The sequence below is a fragment of the Falco cherrug genome, chromosome 17 (assembly GCF_023634085.1).
Source record: "Falco cherrug isolate bFalChe1 chromosome 17, bFalChe1.pri, whole genome shotgun sequence".
Classification (NCBI taxonomy): Eukaryota; Metazoa; Chordata; class Aves; order Falconiformes; family Falconidae; genus Falco; species Falco cherrug.
In genome coordinates, this window is record NC_073713.1 from 4964078 (window position 1) to 4979196 (window position 15119).

At 46.8% G+C, this 15119-nt stretch overlaps 1 protein-coding gene across 1 annotated transcript in view; it reads left to right on the top strand.

The window, feature by feature from the left end:
* Positions 1-392: 392 nt before the first annotated feature.
* ETS1 (ETS proto-oncogene 1, transcription factor) overlaps positions 393-15119 on the top strand; it is a 78625-nt gene continuing 63898 nt past the window's right edge. Inside the window, exons 1-3 of the mRNA XM_055728500.1 lie at positions 393-532; positions 7287-7369; positions 9397-9541. Of these exons, the coding sequence (XP_055584475.1) occupies positions 7298-7369; positions 9397-9541 (217 nt within the window). The 5' untranslated portion in view covers positions 393-532; positions 7287-7297. The remainder of the gene's footprint in view (positions 533-7286; positions 7370-9396; positions 9542-15119) is intronic.

Genomic DNA, 15119 nt, shown 5'->3' on the forward strand with positions numbered 1-15119 from the left:
GCTGGGTAAACCTCACCCTGGTCGTGATCTGCGTGCCTTTTTTTCAGTTGTCGTGCAAGAATATGCTCCACTTCCCGGGGGCTTTGGGGGGCCGGAGTTCCACTCACAAAGCACGCCGAAGCCCTCGGATCACTTTTACAGGACGCAGAGGCAGCACAGAGCCAAAGGCCACCGCTGCAGAGTGGCAGCTCGCACCGGGGGGCTGGCAGGAGGCTGCCCCCATGCCCACCTCCAACCAGCATCTCTTGCTTTTTGTCCCACCGGCGTGACATCTGCCAGAGGTGGTTTTTCCATGGCTGGCGGTGGCCGCTGGAGCATGAGCAGCGTGGAGCTCGCCTTTCCCACCGCCCTGGATGCGGGGTTGACCACTCCCCCTCCCTTTGAATAGGCAGCCCTGCTGCAAACACTATGGTATTTCCATCCTCTCCAGCTCCAGCGCAGAGGATAGCACCAGGTAGTTGGAAAGAGATCGGAGACAAGTGTGGGAAGCCGTGGAGGACATAAGCTTTTCCCCTGGTCTTTCAGCTAAGTAGTAAGTGGCGGTGGGGAGAGAGTCTCTTTAAACTCTTTCGTGGGTTGTAGGTACCTGTGTTCATTTTCAGGACATCTAAGATTTGTTTTGCCGGTGATTTACTTTTACTCTCTCCATTTCCAGTTTCACCCAGTAACTGATTCATGTGTTTGCTAACAGTACTGCAGGGTCTTATACAAATGTTGGAGCTGATGCTTCCCTCTAAAAATCCTTTCTTTTTTTTTATACAGAGTATATAAATTTTATATGTGTGTTTAGGAGAACATGATTATTTTCCTTATCTAGGTAGAAGGCTGTGCATTGGCATTATTACAGTGGATTAAATTTGCAGTTCCCTTTACGTTTTGAGTTTGAATGGGGGTTTGTTTGTTTTTGTTGCAAGGCAGGGGGAGAAGCAAAGTGCCCAGGGTCAGATGCTCCCTCGACTCCCTCCAGCCCCGTGTGTGGACTATCAGAGAAGGAGCGGACCCTCTCATATGGGGGCTGACTCCTGTCTTTGGAGGGATGCTTGTACGGGGTTTGCTGCTGCATCTCTGCATGTTTGCAACAGCAATGCCATCTCCCAAAGGGAAGAAAGTGCCACAGGTGCCAGCATTTGCTTTTGGGAGGAATTGGAGCTCTGAGTCTGACAGCTGCAGGGAAGTGCTGCCGTGCTGCTGCTGTTCCTTGGGAAGGGCACAATCCTGCACCCCTCGGTCAGCCAAAATGAGCCAGTGGGATTTGTGAGTCCCTGAGGAGCACAGCCAAGGCCTTCCCCCTTCCTATTAGCCTCTAAATCATCGCTTTGCATGCGGCCACTCATTTGGTATTACAGTTACCATCAACTTCCCATCCTGTGCTGTCAACTGACACCTTTGGGGGCTGTGGGCTGGGTCCAGAGCGGTTTCCTGCTTACAGGCCATTCGTGCTGCCTCTCATTTGGCTGCTTTTTTAAGCTCTCCCCCACCTGTCATGTAAACATTTTTCTGGCAAACCAGATTTTTTGGGCTACCTGGACATTTTTGCCTTGGGCAGTAGGGAATGGCACTGCTAACCCAGTGGCTGGGATTTTTGTGGGAGCCCACTGTGCATTTTGTGCACCCAGCATTGGGAAGCATGTATGTGTCCCTTGTCCTCAGCTTCACTGCTGAGTTCTGGGGTACCACGTGTCCCTCCACATCAGAAAACACCCAAGTGCTATTTTCTTCTTCATACATCTGGAAGCTGAGGCACAGAGAAATGGAAGTTAACCTAACTTTCTAAAAGAGTTTGGATACCTAATGAAGAGAGGTGCTTAGTGGGATTTTCAAAGCACCATCAGATCTGGGCAGGCTGGTCCCAAGCGTCCTGCTGCAGGTCATACAGGGAGTCTGGAGCAAAACACAGACTTACAGCTGGGCTGTCAATCCCTGACCAAGACTCCTTTGCTGCAGGGCAGATTGGACTCTCCGAGATGGGGAACGTGTGCTCATCATGGGGCCAGATCCTTCCCTGGTGTAGGAGATCCTCGCTAAACAGTGGGAAACTTACCCAGTTCTTTCCCCCTTTGCTTTGCCCTAGCTGAGGAGCTGGCCCATGAGGTTGTGCTCTAAATCTATTATTTCACAGAGGGAAATTCATAAGTGAAATAACAGATGACCTAATTAACCCCCCCACACCCATTCACATCTTCCTGCAATTGCAAGTAGCTGCTACGACCCAAGAGAGAGCTGCAAGATTTAATGGCAACAGCCTCTCTGGTTTAGGGTCTCACCTAAACCTCTCTCCTTGCCATGATCTGCTTTGTCAGCTCCCTATAGATTTGGTAGTACTGTTGACAGTGGCATTATTTTAGCTCAATTATAAAATAGCAGCTGAGTAATAGATGAATGAGCAGGGCAAGGGAGAAGTCTAAAGCAGAAAGCAGTTTACTACCAAGCCTAGAGAACAAGGGCTTGTGGGCGCATGTGTCTGGTCCAAATTGTCCTGGCACTACCTCGCGACAGCTGTCATCCATCTCAGCTAGAGTTTGTCCAGCCAAATGGAAGGCTCTTAAGGTACCATCATATCTCCTTCAGATCTGACAGCTACTGATAAAAGAAAGAGCACAGCGTTAAAGCAGAAAGTGATGTGCTGACAGGCAGCCCTCCCCTGCCCCTGCTAGCTGCATCGTTCCCAGAAATGGCGCGGACAACCTTCTTACAGCAATGCTAATCCGACTGCAATCACCACCGTGTCGTTAAGATAGTGGCTCAGGGGTTCAGATACTCAGCCTCTCACCCTCACTTTCTCCATATGACCTTAGCCAAGTCATTTCATCTCTTGGAGTATTTATGGAGGGTGCAGGAGGGCAATTGTTATATTGCTCTATTTACCATAACATCATTATTTACTGCCCTGCCTGGTTCCCCTTCAGTAAATCAGTTACTATCTTTGAGAACACTGCGAAGTTTTAAAATCATAACAAAGGTGGGGTCCCCTGATATGAAGCAGAGGCAGGAGGTGGCCGATCTGTTGAAAAGCATGGTTTGTAAATAGGCAGCAAGAGAAGCATGCTCATTTCTATGGCTTGTAGCCCTGCGTTGGGGATGCTTCCTTTATTTCAAGCTGGTGCCAGGGTTTGATGAATGGAATGAGGTTTTTAACATACCAACAGATCAACAAACACTCCTTCCCCTGAGAATCGAATTGGCAGGCGGCCTGGAAAGTGCCAGGGTTTCAAGGGTTAAAGCCTTGCTGAAGAATGTCATTTCCACGAGCCATTTTCCCCACCCCCTCAAAGATGATAAAATATTACTTGATGCAAAAATAAAATGGCTATCACTAAGCAGCTTTGGGTCAGCGAGCTGCCTGTGCAACACCCCACGGCAGATGGTTGTGCTGAAGGTGCTGCTTCTTATTTTTAAAGTCTTGATTCACATTCTTGAAGTCAGAAATATTTCAATGGGGTTGCTGCTGCCCCATCCTCCTGGCTTCCCACCTAACCCTGTGGAAAGGGAATCCTGTTGGTTTATTGGGATGGAGAAAAACTCCTGAATACTCTTTTGCAGCTGTTCCAGTTGTGGACCCCACAGTGACACCTTTAGTGGGTTGCCAGCCTGGGGCTGAGGGATATGGGATGGGCAGAAGCTGAGTGTGGTCCTACAGCTCAGAAGTTGGGGAGCAATTTGAGCTGCAGGATCTTACCACAGACCCATACATTGAGCACCACACTGGGAAACAGAGATGGGAGCTGCTGGTCTTGACTCTGCCACAGGAAAATCCCTGTTATCTCAGCCCTGTTCCTTTCTCCATCAAAATAATGTAATAGTAAAACACTATACAAAAATATTGTAAAGGGTCTTGATACATCCCATAGACAAAGTTTGCTTTGTTTTAGCATACATTTTTAACTCCTTCCTAACTTCTGCATGTGTGTGTGTTAATCATCAGGACAAACAGCTTTTTTCCTTTTTAAACTAAGCTTGGTAATTTGTTTAAAAAAAATAAACCTCTTGTAAAAAAGGAGGGATGGATGTTGAAATTAAATTAAAAATTTAATTTAGTTTAGAAATGACCCAAGAGTCTAATAGCTTTGGCTGGTACTTGATCAAGTCCCAAAATAAATGCTGTTTCTCCTGCACGTTTTCACAATAAGACAGGAATAATAAGAGCAAACAATAAGACTGAAGTCAAGCTGTTAAGTCATTAAGGATCTTACCAAATGGCTCTGATTCTCCGCTATTTATTAACAGCTCTCAGCAAGCCGTGGATCTTGATTATCTTGGTGTAAATCTGCAGTGATTTCCCTAACATCAGCCAAGTTACCTGCCACAAAGAGCGCGATCATTGAATTTAGTTCAGCTGCAAGCTCCTGAGCAGTCATTAAAGCTATCTAATGGCGTCCAAGGGGAGGAGAGGAACTATTTAGGCTCTTATTAGAGGAAGCTAAAGAGAAGAAAAATATCGCTCAAACATCAGGGAAACTTGCTGACAGTGAGAGATGTATTGGGCTGTGAAGTAGTTTCCTATGGGAAGTGGTGGAAGTTCTGTTAAAATTAGCCTGGACAAAGCATACTCGAGCTCCCTTTCTGCTGTCATCTTGCCTCCTGTCGCTGGCCTCCCATACCTGTTTTTCCAGAGCACAATTATTTTGTGCGTAGAATCTGCTCACTGCCTTTTTAGAGCAGGTCTTGTCTTCCACATCCTTTTTTTGCGGCCTGAAGCCTGCGTGTGTCTGTCATTTAACTGTTATCACCCACAAAATCTGCATCGGGTTGGGGGACTGATTTAACTTGCATTCAAGTTGGACTTGTCTTGAACAGATGGAGATGCGGGTGCAAATGATGTTTGCATTGTATTTCTGACCCCCTGCTTGTGCTTTTTAATAGTACAGCTTGCTGGGGAAGAGAAACTGAAAAAAGCAAACTGCCTTTGCTATAAATCTATTGGAGCCACTGTCTAGAGATGATAATTCCCTTTTTCCAGGCCAGGGCTTGGGAGGGGGTTGCTGGTGCTGCTTTACACTCTGGCAATCTTGATATTCTTTATTGCATGAAGCGTTGTCCTGGGTGTCAGGATGGGTTTAGTGCTTCTCCTGTCACCGAAGCACATGCTGCTTCAAGCATCAATGTGTGGTACTTTGCTGGAAGGTTCAGCGGGCAACTGCATCCTGAGAAAGATTCAAACGACACTCAGCGAGGCATGAAAGCAGTTCTCGAGAACCGGTGTGACTTAGGTGTCTTGATCAAAGGAAAAAACAAAACAAAACCAAAGCCCAACTGCCTATTGCACAAGATGCAAAGCAGGAAAAAAAGCTGCTGGTGGGGACTGGTGTTTTAACTGCTATTTTAACGCTGCAGCTTCTTACTTTCAGACACATGTGTGTCATTGAAATAGGTGAATCAGCCCGGCGATTTCTCCGTCTCCATTTTGCAGCGTCTGTCTTGCTTTGGTACAGTTTGGCAGCATTAATCTTTACTCCAGAGCAAGAGGGAGACCAGTTCCCTTTTACGTGAGATGGTTTACATTTGTTTAGGGTTAGGATCAGGGGACAAGTGTGTGACTAAGTGCCTTGCCCTTCATTAGCTGAGTTGCAGAAATGGGCTGCGTGCACCTTCTTTGTTTTACCCAGCTGCAGGCTGACCCAGCTGCAATGAGACTTAAGCAAACGTGTTTTAACGCCTAGTTAGAGCAGGCTGGTAGGGTGCACGCAGATGCTGAGATTAGTTAAGGCTTCTCAGCCACAGCACTTGCAATGTGTGTGTTTCTGGGTTGCTCTAAGCTTGTTGTTCTTTCACCGCGTAGGTAGTTTTCCATTTTGTGAATTAAGAAAAGAAGTTTAAAAGAAAAAAATTAATACTGGTGTTAGAGCAAAACATAGTAATAACAAGCAGGAAATGATGATAATAATTTAATACACATACACATGCAGGTGTTTCACATTTGGCCATTAGTCACAGAGCGCAGTGGGAGACGCTATCTGGAGTCCCTGTTTGCCGAAGTGGTGAGTGAGGCACAGCTGAAGCCGGCTCTGCCCTTTGCCGGCATGTTTGCAAACCGCCGGCTGGCCCCTGGCAGCAGCCAAGCCCCTGGCCCTGTGAGCGTGGCAGGAGGGGAGGGAATGCTGGGTGTGGGTCCCAGTGCCTCCGGGAGCTATTCGTGGGTGCAGCACAGAAGTGGAGGCTGAAGGCGACGTGGTTGCACTGGCTCTGTCTAGAAGACGACTTGGAGAAGTGTTTGCATCTGCAGCGGTTACAGTCGGTAGCACAGGAGGTCTGCAGAAATCAAAAGGGCGGTATTCCAGCGGTGTCGGAGCTGCTGTGTCCTCACAGAGGTTAAAGCAGTGGCGGCTCTTCCATCTTGCAGGCTATGCCGTGTATCAGCATGATGAAAATAGCCATTCCCCTTGGCTCCAAGTCATATCCTGTCTGAGTGAGCCCTTCTGAGCCCAGGCTACTCCCCCTTTACTCTTTCCTCCCAGCACCTTTGAGTCATATTTCCCCAAAATACAGAAAGTGCATTGGCCCTGCGTTTTCTGCTGTGCATTTAAAGGAGAGCGGGAGAAACAGCTACATGTATGAAAACAGAGCCAGATAGCACCTCCTTCACCTCGGCTACACAAGTAGGCTAATCAATGATTAAAAATCACGTCTAATGAACAGGACTGGTAGAAGGACTTGCTCACAGGAGTACGTCCCATGCTAGGAATGACACGTGAAACTGTGACATGCTCCTGTGGGTTGAAGATGGTTATTTAATGCACTGCAAATTATTCAGGAATAGAAGTCTCAGCAATGCAAGGGAGAGCTTTAGCAAGAGGAACGTAAGCTAATGCCAGAAAACAGAAGGTGCCTCTTGAAAACAGCAAAGTTCTTTGTGAAACATATTGTTTTTGACAAAACTTTTACAGGAAAGGTGTTGATCTCAATGAACTGGTCTCTTTTTTTTTTTTCTCTCTGAAAAGAAAAAAAATTGGCAAGAATTTCCCATCGATTCTACAGCAAAGGAAATATGATCTCATCTTCCCTCAGAGTAGCTCCATCAGCTTCCAGGTGATAATTCATTCACCATTGTCAGACTCTCAACAGTTTACACTTATGGATCTGTGTGTTTGCATTGTTGATACAACACATCAAATCACAATATCTGCTGTTAATACAGATATTTTTCCTCTTAACTTTCCCAGCTGAAACTCATTAAGATGATAGTCTGGTCCTAGCTTTATATGGCCGTGAGAAAGCACAGATTTAGCTGATGCTATCAATTTTTATGCCTTCTGCATCAGGGCATCTAATGTCCATCTCCATTTCTGCAGGCACCTCTGAGATGATGAGTTACTATATGGACCCAACCATCGGCAACACAGCCCCTTATCCTCTGACTCGCCCCGGAGTGATGGTAAGAAAGGAGTTTGGGTTATTTTTCTGTTTCAGTTTGTTTTCTCTTTGGTTACTGTGACTTTGCCAGCCCATTGACTAACACGGTTTGGTGTCCTCCACTAAATATTCCAAGGTTTTACGTAGTTCAGAGCAGTGCCTGAATGCTGAGTGTTTACCCGGAGCTTATCTGAGTCTCTCGAGCTTGCAAACCTCAACTGGAAGTAGGATCACTGCATCGGATTTCCTGCGCTTGTGTTTGGAGGAGGATTGTTAGGGTAACCATTGTCCTGGTGCCTCCGCTCCCCGTGCTGACCTTCACCTGCTGGGGATGAATGCAGTGGGATCAGCACAAAGCAGATCAGGCTTTGGAAAAGGTTCTGTCAGTTTTCTGGAGTTTTTGGACAACTTTGGTGCTCCTTCTCCTGAGCCAGCTCCTTTCTGTCTGTGCAGTTGATGGGTGGTTATGTATAATATATGTTTAAGTGTGATCCCGGGCCTGTCCGTGCCAACTGCCAGCAGCTATGGGACAACTTTGACAGTGCTTTGACCCTTATTTAGAGAAATCAGACCCTGATTTAGGGGAAACATATTAATAGATGTTTGTCCAAAGAAATGCTGACCAGCATTCAAGATAGTAGACAAGGTCAGATGAAAGCTGTAACTCTGAGCTGAGACACCAGGCTGCACATAAGACTTGCTAGAAAGCAAAATTTTCACCAAATTAGGAAAAAAAGACCACTCTGACATGTGAAATATTTCTAACATAGCTTGATATCTTTCCTTTAAATGGTTCCAAGCATGCATTTGGCTTTTAAATACTGATTGGAGATGAAGCAAAAGTATTTCCCTGCAGGGAAATAATAATAATAATAAAAATTGAAAGCATCCTGAATTTATTTGTATGTATGTCTGTGTTGTTATCCTCTTATATATGCTTTTGTGTACCATATATATTTTATGGTCTATGTATATATACATATAGGTATGTATACCATATAAGTATATATGATAAATATGTATATAAGGTGTATATATACACACACACTATTTACACACACTATATAGATACATATTTATAAATATATATGTATAAAATAAAATGAGAATTATATCCTGGGATTATTTCCATGTACCTATATATGCTTGTATATATAATACATCTATTTTCTTTATAAAGTATAAATAGAAATATATATACAATGAAAACAAATGTGTAATACATAATGACAGATATAACCTAGGTTTACATATGTGTGAGTGTACACACACCTATATCACACGTACAAACAATACATGTGTATACATATATCATGTATTATGTGTAAGCATATAATAATACAGTAGGTTCTGTAATATATATGTAATAATACATAAGTTTATATAAATATACACCTGTGTATATACTTCCTGTGCATACCACATACATATATACACATGTATATATATACATATATCTGTCCATGGACACATAGATACAACTAACATAAACACAAATAACGCAAATATAAACATAAACATAATAATCACAAATAATATCCATAGGAATATGAACATAAATGTGACGGCTTGCCCCAGTACCTGCCAGTGTGGGGCTGGGCTCCCCCACAGTGCCAGGCTGCGGCCTGGGCAGGGCCATGGCTTCTCCCTCCCTCCCAGCTCCCCACATTTCTTGGGGGGCTCTGGGGCTCCTGCCTCACACAGCCAAAAAATATAACTTCCAGCTGGGGGGGGCTGAAACGAGGCCCCCTCACGGAGGGTGTCCTCCCCATGGCTGGCCCTGAGGAGAGCCCCCTCGCTGCCGCCATCTTGCTGAGCACAGCCTCACTGTGGGCCTTCATTCTTTTTTCCCTCACATTTGTTTAAAAAAAGGGTCTTTTTGGCCTCATTGTGACACCCCTCAGCCAGGTGAATTTAGATGACAGTTTTTTCTGAGCAAACTCTGCTGGCCCAGGGCTTTGTGCCTGGTTTGGAGAGGGAGGGAACGGTGCACAGGGCAGCCATTTTGTGGTGCTGCGCCCCTGACGCTTTTCCCTCTCCCGCTCCCAGAAGCAAGGTGCTGCCGGGCCCTGTGAGGACCCCTGGGTGACCTGCGGCTTTCAGTCTGCCTGCTGCCAGCCGAGGATGTGCTGCCCGCTCTGGGACGAGCCTGCCACGCAAGAAGTGCCCACCGGCCTGGAGCACTACAGCACGGGTAGGACACCATACCAGCGGTGGGCTTGCAAACCAGGACGGTGCCTTTCCCCCCTGTGCCGTCGGGCTTGGCAGTGTGCCTAGGTGAAAAGACAAGCCTTAAAGGCCTGCCATACTCTTGTTTGTTGTCTAGCATGTCCCCCTTGTCTCCTTCCTTCTATATTTGCTTTCTTCCCCGGTCCTGACTTAATTTATTGGGGTGTTTTGCCATTAATACAGCCAAAGGGCACCTACTGCAGCATCACCGGGCTGGTACCTGACTTGCTGGCTGTTAAGGGTCTCCCTCAGTGGAGACGGGGCCAGAAAGCAGATAAAAATCTTAAAGCTGCTTTGCTTAACTGTTCTCCTGTCAGAGCTATGCTAAAGGATGGGAGCTTCCTTCTTCCCTGCCATGGCACAGGTGCCCAGCTGGGAGAACCCCTCTCCTCTTTCGGGTGGTTAATTTTGATGTCCTGTGTGCACCTCCCTTGCATTTAGGGATTGCAGCCCTGGTTACTGCTCCCTGGGGTCTTGGCAGACATGGGGGTCTCCCTGAGAATACCGTAGGCAAGGTGAACCTACCAACCTGCTGGCTGCATCTTCATCATTTCTCATGGTGCTTGCAGGACTGATGTCCTTGCCAGTGGCTTTGGAAAGTTGCTTTCATGGAAGGCTGCAAGGAGCCGGGGACCCCCCAGTTTTAATTCCACTGTGGTAGTAATTTTGGGTCTATTGCTCTTGGAGCTATCTCATCGCCTTGCCTCTTGGGAGGGTGGTGACATGCTCTTCAGGTAACCACAGCTGGAGATGTGCGGTCATGCTGAGCTGTCAGGGCTGCATGGTTACAAAGTGTTGCACAGATAAAGCAATCCACTGACTTGGACTAGGTGATCATCTTTAATGCATTTGTAATTTGAAAGTCGTTACAAAATCACCGGTGACTAATTCTTGCCCTGCACATTGTTCAACCCGTGAATCTTCAAGCTGAACTTGCAGTTTGGGCTGCTGCTTGTATAACCAACAGGCAGCGCAGATGTCTGGCGGGCAGTCGGTCCTCCTGCCTGTGGGACGGGTGATAAGGCATCAGCAAAGCAGCCCTGCTCTGCTGTGGCGGAGGAGAGGGCTCAGGTACGCTGTGGCACAGGCCAACCGCAGGAACTAAGTGAAAGAGCTCAAGTTGCACGAATGTGACCTTTGCAAAGGGCCAATATGAAGTTTATGTTTCACTTAAGTCCCACATAAGCCTATCATGAAGCAGTTAAATCCCATGTAAGCTTTTGCATGGCATGTGCTGGTCTTCTGTGACTTGTTCCCGGCTCGTTCGTTATGCACATTGGCCTCTTGGGAGGGGAAAAGCCCTGATGTTTAGAGACATTTTGCAGCTAAAGAGTTCAGCAGAACCAGTGACTGTTGCAGTCAAATGTATAGTTTGAAATCTCTCCTTGGCAAATATTCAGGCATTCCAATTTTTTTTTTCTCCTTTGGTGAGCACTGGTGTGTAAGCAGGAGATGGATGCAGAGCACTGTGCCTGTGGCTGGAGCAAAACTGCTGCCTATTCCCAGCCGTTCTTATTTCAGCTATTTGCTCAACTCCTGTGGGTGACCTCTCTCAGCATGATGTCAACTCTGCTCTGATGAAATCTGCCCTTGCAGCATTTGGATTTACTCAAACATTTTGCAAATCTGTGCCTGCAAAGTTTTCTTTGTATATTTTTCCTTACCCTCTCCCCTTTTCTGTGAAAGTGGTCTCTCCAGGGACCAACATAGCTGCAACCCAGATCTTCATTACCCCATGCTGGGTCTGTGAAATTTCTTGTTGTAGAGACTGGAGCCTGGTTCAGACCTCAGTGAAGCCAGTAAAAGCAAAAAAAGCTGTCGTTGTCTTCAACAGGTTTTGATCAAACTCTCAGTACATTGGGAGGTAGGACAGGCCTCTGATCCTCTTGCAATACCTAAGAATTACTTCACAGTTCTTCCTGTTGCAATGCAAGGTACTCTTTCTCTGATTTTTTTTTTTTTTTTTACATTGCTGTTTCTTCAGCTTAGAGCAGTTTCTAATTTTAAATGAGAGGAAACCCTCATTTGTATATATCGCTAGGAACAGTCTTTCATTTCTCCTTTGTGTTTTGGGTGCACATTAAAACCATTTGTCATCTATTCTTCTGGTGTACTAGAGGCTATTTTGGTTTTCATGGTCTTGATGTTGGTGAAAGAAACAAGTCAACAAGGAAAATGCAAGTGTGAATATATCCTCTTGCAATAGAAACCCACAACATGTCTAAAAGTTTTAGAGCTGCTTGCATTTAGAGAAGATATTTTGCCTTTGAAGCTTGGGTGAGTTTATTTACATTGTGCCTGAAGTCTGATAAGATTATTCAGTGATAGGGATAAAGGAAAGCCTGATGCAGATTTAGCTTGTTGCTAAAGACAAGAAGGGGTAGTGGTGGGGTTTTTTTGTTTAAAAAGAAAAAAATTTGTAAATAGTAAAGAGTCAGTTTTATTTGTTAGCTTGCTACCACAATCTGCAGTACATATGTTGGGACTGTTACTGCCCAGAGGATCGACCTAATCTGGACCCACAGCAAGCAAAGGGCACATCCCAGAGGTGGTAGAAAAAAACAGCAAGAAGAGAGCTGCTGCTGCCTGGTCAGGAAAAGTAGCTCTGCTCCTTGGAGAGGTGGGAATGGGAATGTGAAGGCCATTGCACCTTAGCTGAACCATCTGGCAGCCCAAAATTAAGGGTGCCCTGTGTCTGCCCAAAGCAGCAGGGTTGATGAAAATGCTGAAAGCCACACTTAGCACCGTGTGTTTAATTCATAAGGTAACACTATCCTAATATTACTCCCTAGTAATATATTTTTGCTGATACAAGGTTAGACAAAAACTGGAGTGAAGGAAAAGATTTGATAGCGGTATTATAATTCCAGCATGGACATAGTGCTGGCTGTGCTGTCTATTTGAGCCAAGGCCGTATTGACAAGCTCTTCCACTCTGAATGGGTTTGTTTTCCTTAGTGTTAGGTTAGATAAAACAGTGAGATAAAACTGTTGTTAATGGCAAGCAAGGGATGAAACAACTGGCTGAAGAAGTTTCTATGACTGTTGTGCTGAATTAGTACGGCTGGACTGAAGGTGCTGCTAGCCTTTTGGGCGCTACAGGAGCATTTGAGGGAGTGATCCTGCTTTCACTGAGGCAAATGGGATTGGCTTTGGGATTTGCAAGGCAAGAAATTAAATTAAAGCCTTTCTAGAGGAGTAATCACAGCTGTGGGTCTGATGCTGCCGTGAAAGCAGTTGAGCTGATTTTGGTCAGGCTTCCTGCACCAAGACACTGTCATGAACAAAAGGTATCACCTTAGGCTCACCCTCAATACCCAGCACCATTCAGGCCGGTGCTGTGGGAGACCAGCCTTACCCAATCTGTTGCCAGTGTTGTCTGGACGTATTAGCTTAGTGCCACCTCTCAACCCACAATATTTTGGGTTTATTAGCTTTGGGGGTGGCATCTCCCTAATGCAGCAAACCTGCATCCCACCCCCTGTTGCTTCATGGACACCGTGTCCCTGCAGCTTGGACTATGGTGGTGTTGCGCTGGGTTTGGCAGGAAAGCAAAGCCCTTGTAGCTGGAGCAACGCATTGCAGCGTGCCGCTTTGCTCCACGCCCACGCAGACAAGATAGGGATGCTCTCCCTTTGCTCCCATTCTGCTGACTGTAGCTGTGATCTTCCTTCAGGCTCAGCTCTCAGCTCAGCCTGGACTGCAGGCAGGGGTCCCATGGGGGCCGCCTGCATCTGTGGCAAACTCTCCCTGCTTTTCCCCACGTTGCCCCCTCCTTCGCTGCAAGACCTACTCCTTCCCTGGTGGAGATCTCTAGAGGAAAGCTTGTTCTGTGAGCAGTTTCTGGGCCGTCTTCCAGGCCCACGCTCGGAGGAAGGGGGCTTGGGGAGGAGGAGAGGGGGGGGAAGGTGAAAGCTGACCAGGCTCAGCCCGATGGCTTCTCCAGCTGCAGCGCATTTTCTGAGCGAAGCTTTTTTTTAAAAAAAAAAAAATCTGCATTTTTTTTCATGTCCTTTTATCCTATTTTTAACTGCGGCCTCCTTCCTTTTCTCAGCCTCCTCCAACACTTCCCCCCTCCCCTGCACTGCTGCTACCTCCCCCGCATGCTCTCCGCAGAGATGAATGGGCGTCTTTTCACAGGGCACGCACATCTGCTTGCGGATCGAGACCTAGCAGGACTTCTCATGCAGTTCTCCTGGACTGGTCGGTTTGTCCTCTCCCTCCTTAATAAATGAGGAGCAGACAAGGGAGGACGTGGAGGAAGGTGCAGGGGAACAGAACAGGGGGAGAAATAAAAGGTGTGAGCCGCCACTGGGAGGGACAAGGCGATGGATGCTAATTCATTTCAAGGCTCAGCAAAAGCTGTGTGCAAAATCCTGCCTCTGCCCAATCTGCTGCCAGTTATTCCCCCAAATCTGCAGCTCTCCCTGGCCGTTTGCTCTGGCCCAGGGGATGAATGAGCCCTTTCTGCCGGGCTCTGTTGTCATCCTCTGGCTGGTGAGGTGGCACAGTCTCTTGCAAGCCTTGGGGTCTGCCGCTGTTTATAGCCTGGTTGGAATGGGGGTTTCTCTGACCTTTTTTCCTCGTGGCACTCTTTGGGTGTTTCATTGGCTCCAGTCAAAGGCGCGTCACACCTCCTATACTTTGGCTCTCTGGGTTTGTTGAAGGACACGCATAATTTTCTCCATTAAGAGCACTTACTCCAATCTGTCAGCGGAGAGGAAAGATCCCTCTATGCCTTGTGAATGTATTGCAGAGCCATGGGCTGCCTGCCGTGTCTTAGACTCTCCTGGCCCTTTTGCAAGGGCCCTCTGAAGGATGCAGAGCAGTTACTGGTTTGCTCTTCTGGTCAGTGGGAGCTGGACTCAATGTCTGGTTTATGTGGATCTTAGTCATTTTGCAGGTGAGGAAAACACGTGCAGACAACCCATTGATACCTAATGATGCTCCCTCTGCATCCCCTGCTGTAACCTGCTGCAAGTCAGCACTTGTAGAGGTTTATTTGCATTGAAGCAACAGAATGACAAAAATCCAGGCTTTCACTTTTCTATTTGTTTCCTGCCTGACTGGAAAAATCCCTGTCTCTCCTCTCAAAGACAAAACCCAAGGGAGCTCCCTGCACATTGGGTCATCACCAGAGAATGAGTGCTGAGCTCTTTTCCCACTTGAGCTGCAGACTGGTGTCAGCTGGGGATCAGCTGCTGCGCAGGGAGGCATCATGCTCTGAACAGGGCGTTGGTCCCTTGGATGAGTCTGGATGAAAGCTGGAAGTTTTTTTCTTGCTTTTTGGGGTGATGCCTGCAGATTTGCTGAGGTACTCGGGTATAAGAGGAGGATGGGAGCTCACCAAGAGGCAAAACTCAAGTTAGTGTGCTGCACCAGGACTGTTGCAAAACTGAGCAGCAGCACCGGCAGCTTCAGTATGCCCTGGGGAAGGAATAACTGGATGTCAAGTTAGAGTCAAGGAGGAAAGGGAGTAAGCAACAGGCTATCCATAGCTTCTGTGATGCCTTGAGGATGACTGCAGAAGATGTCTTGTTTTTG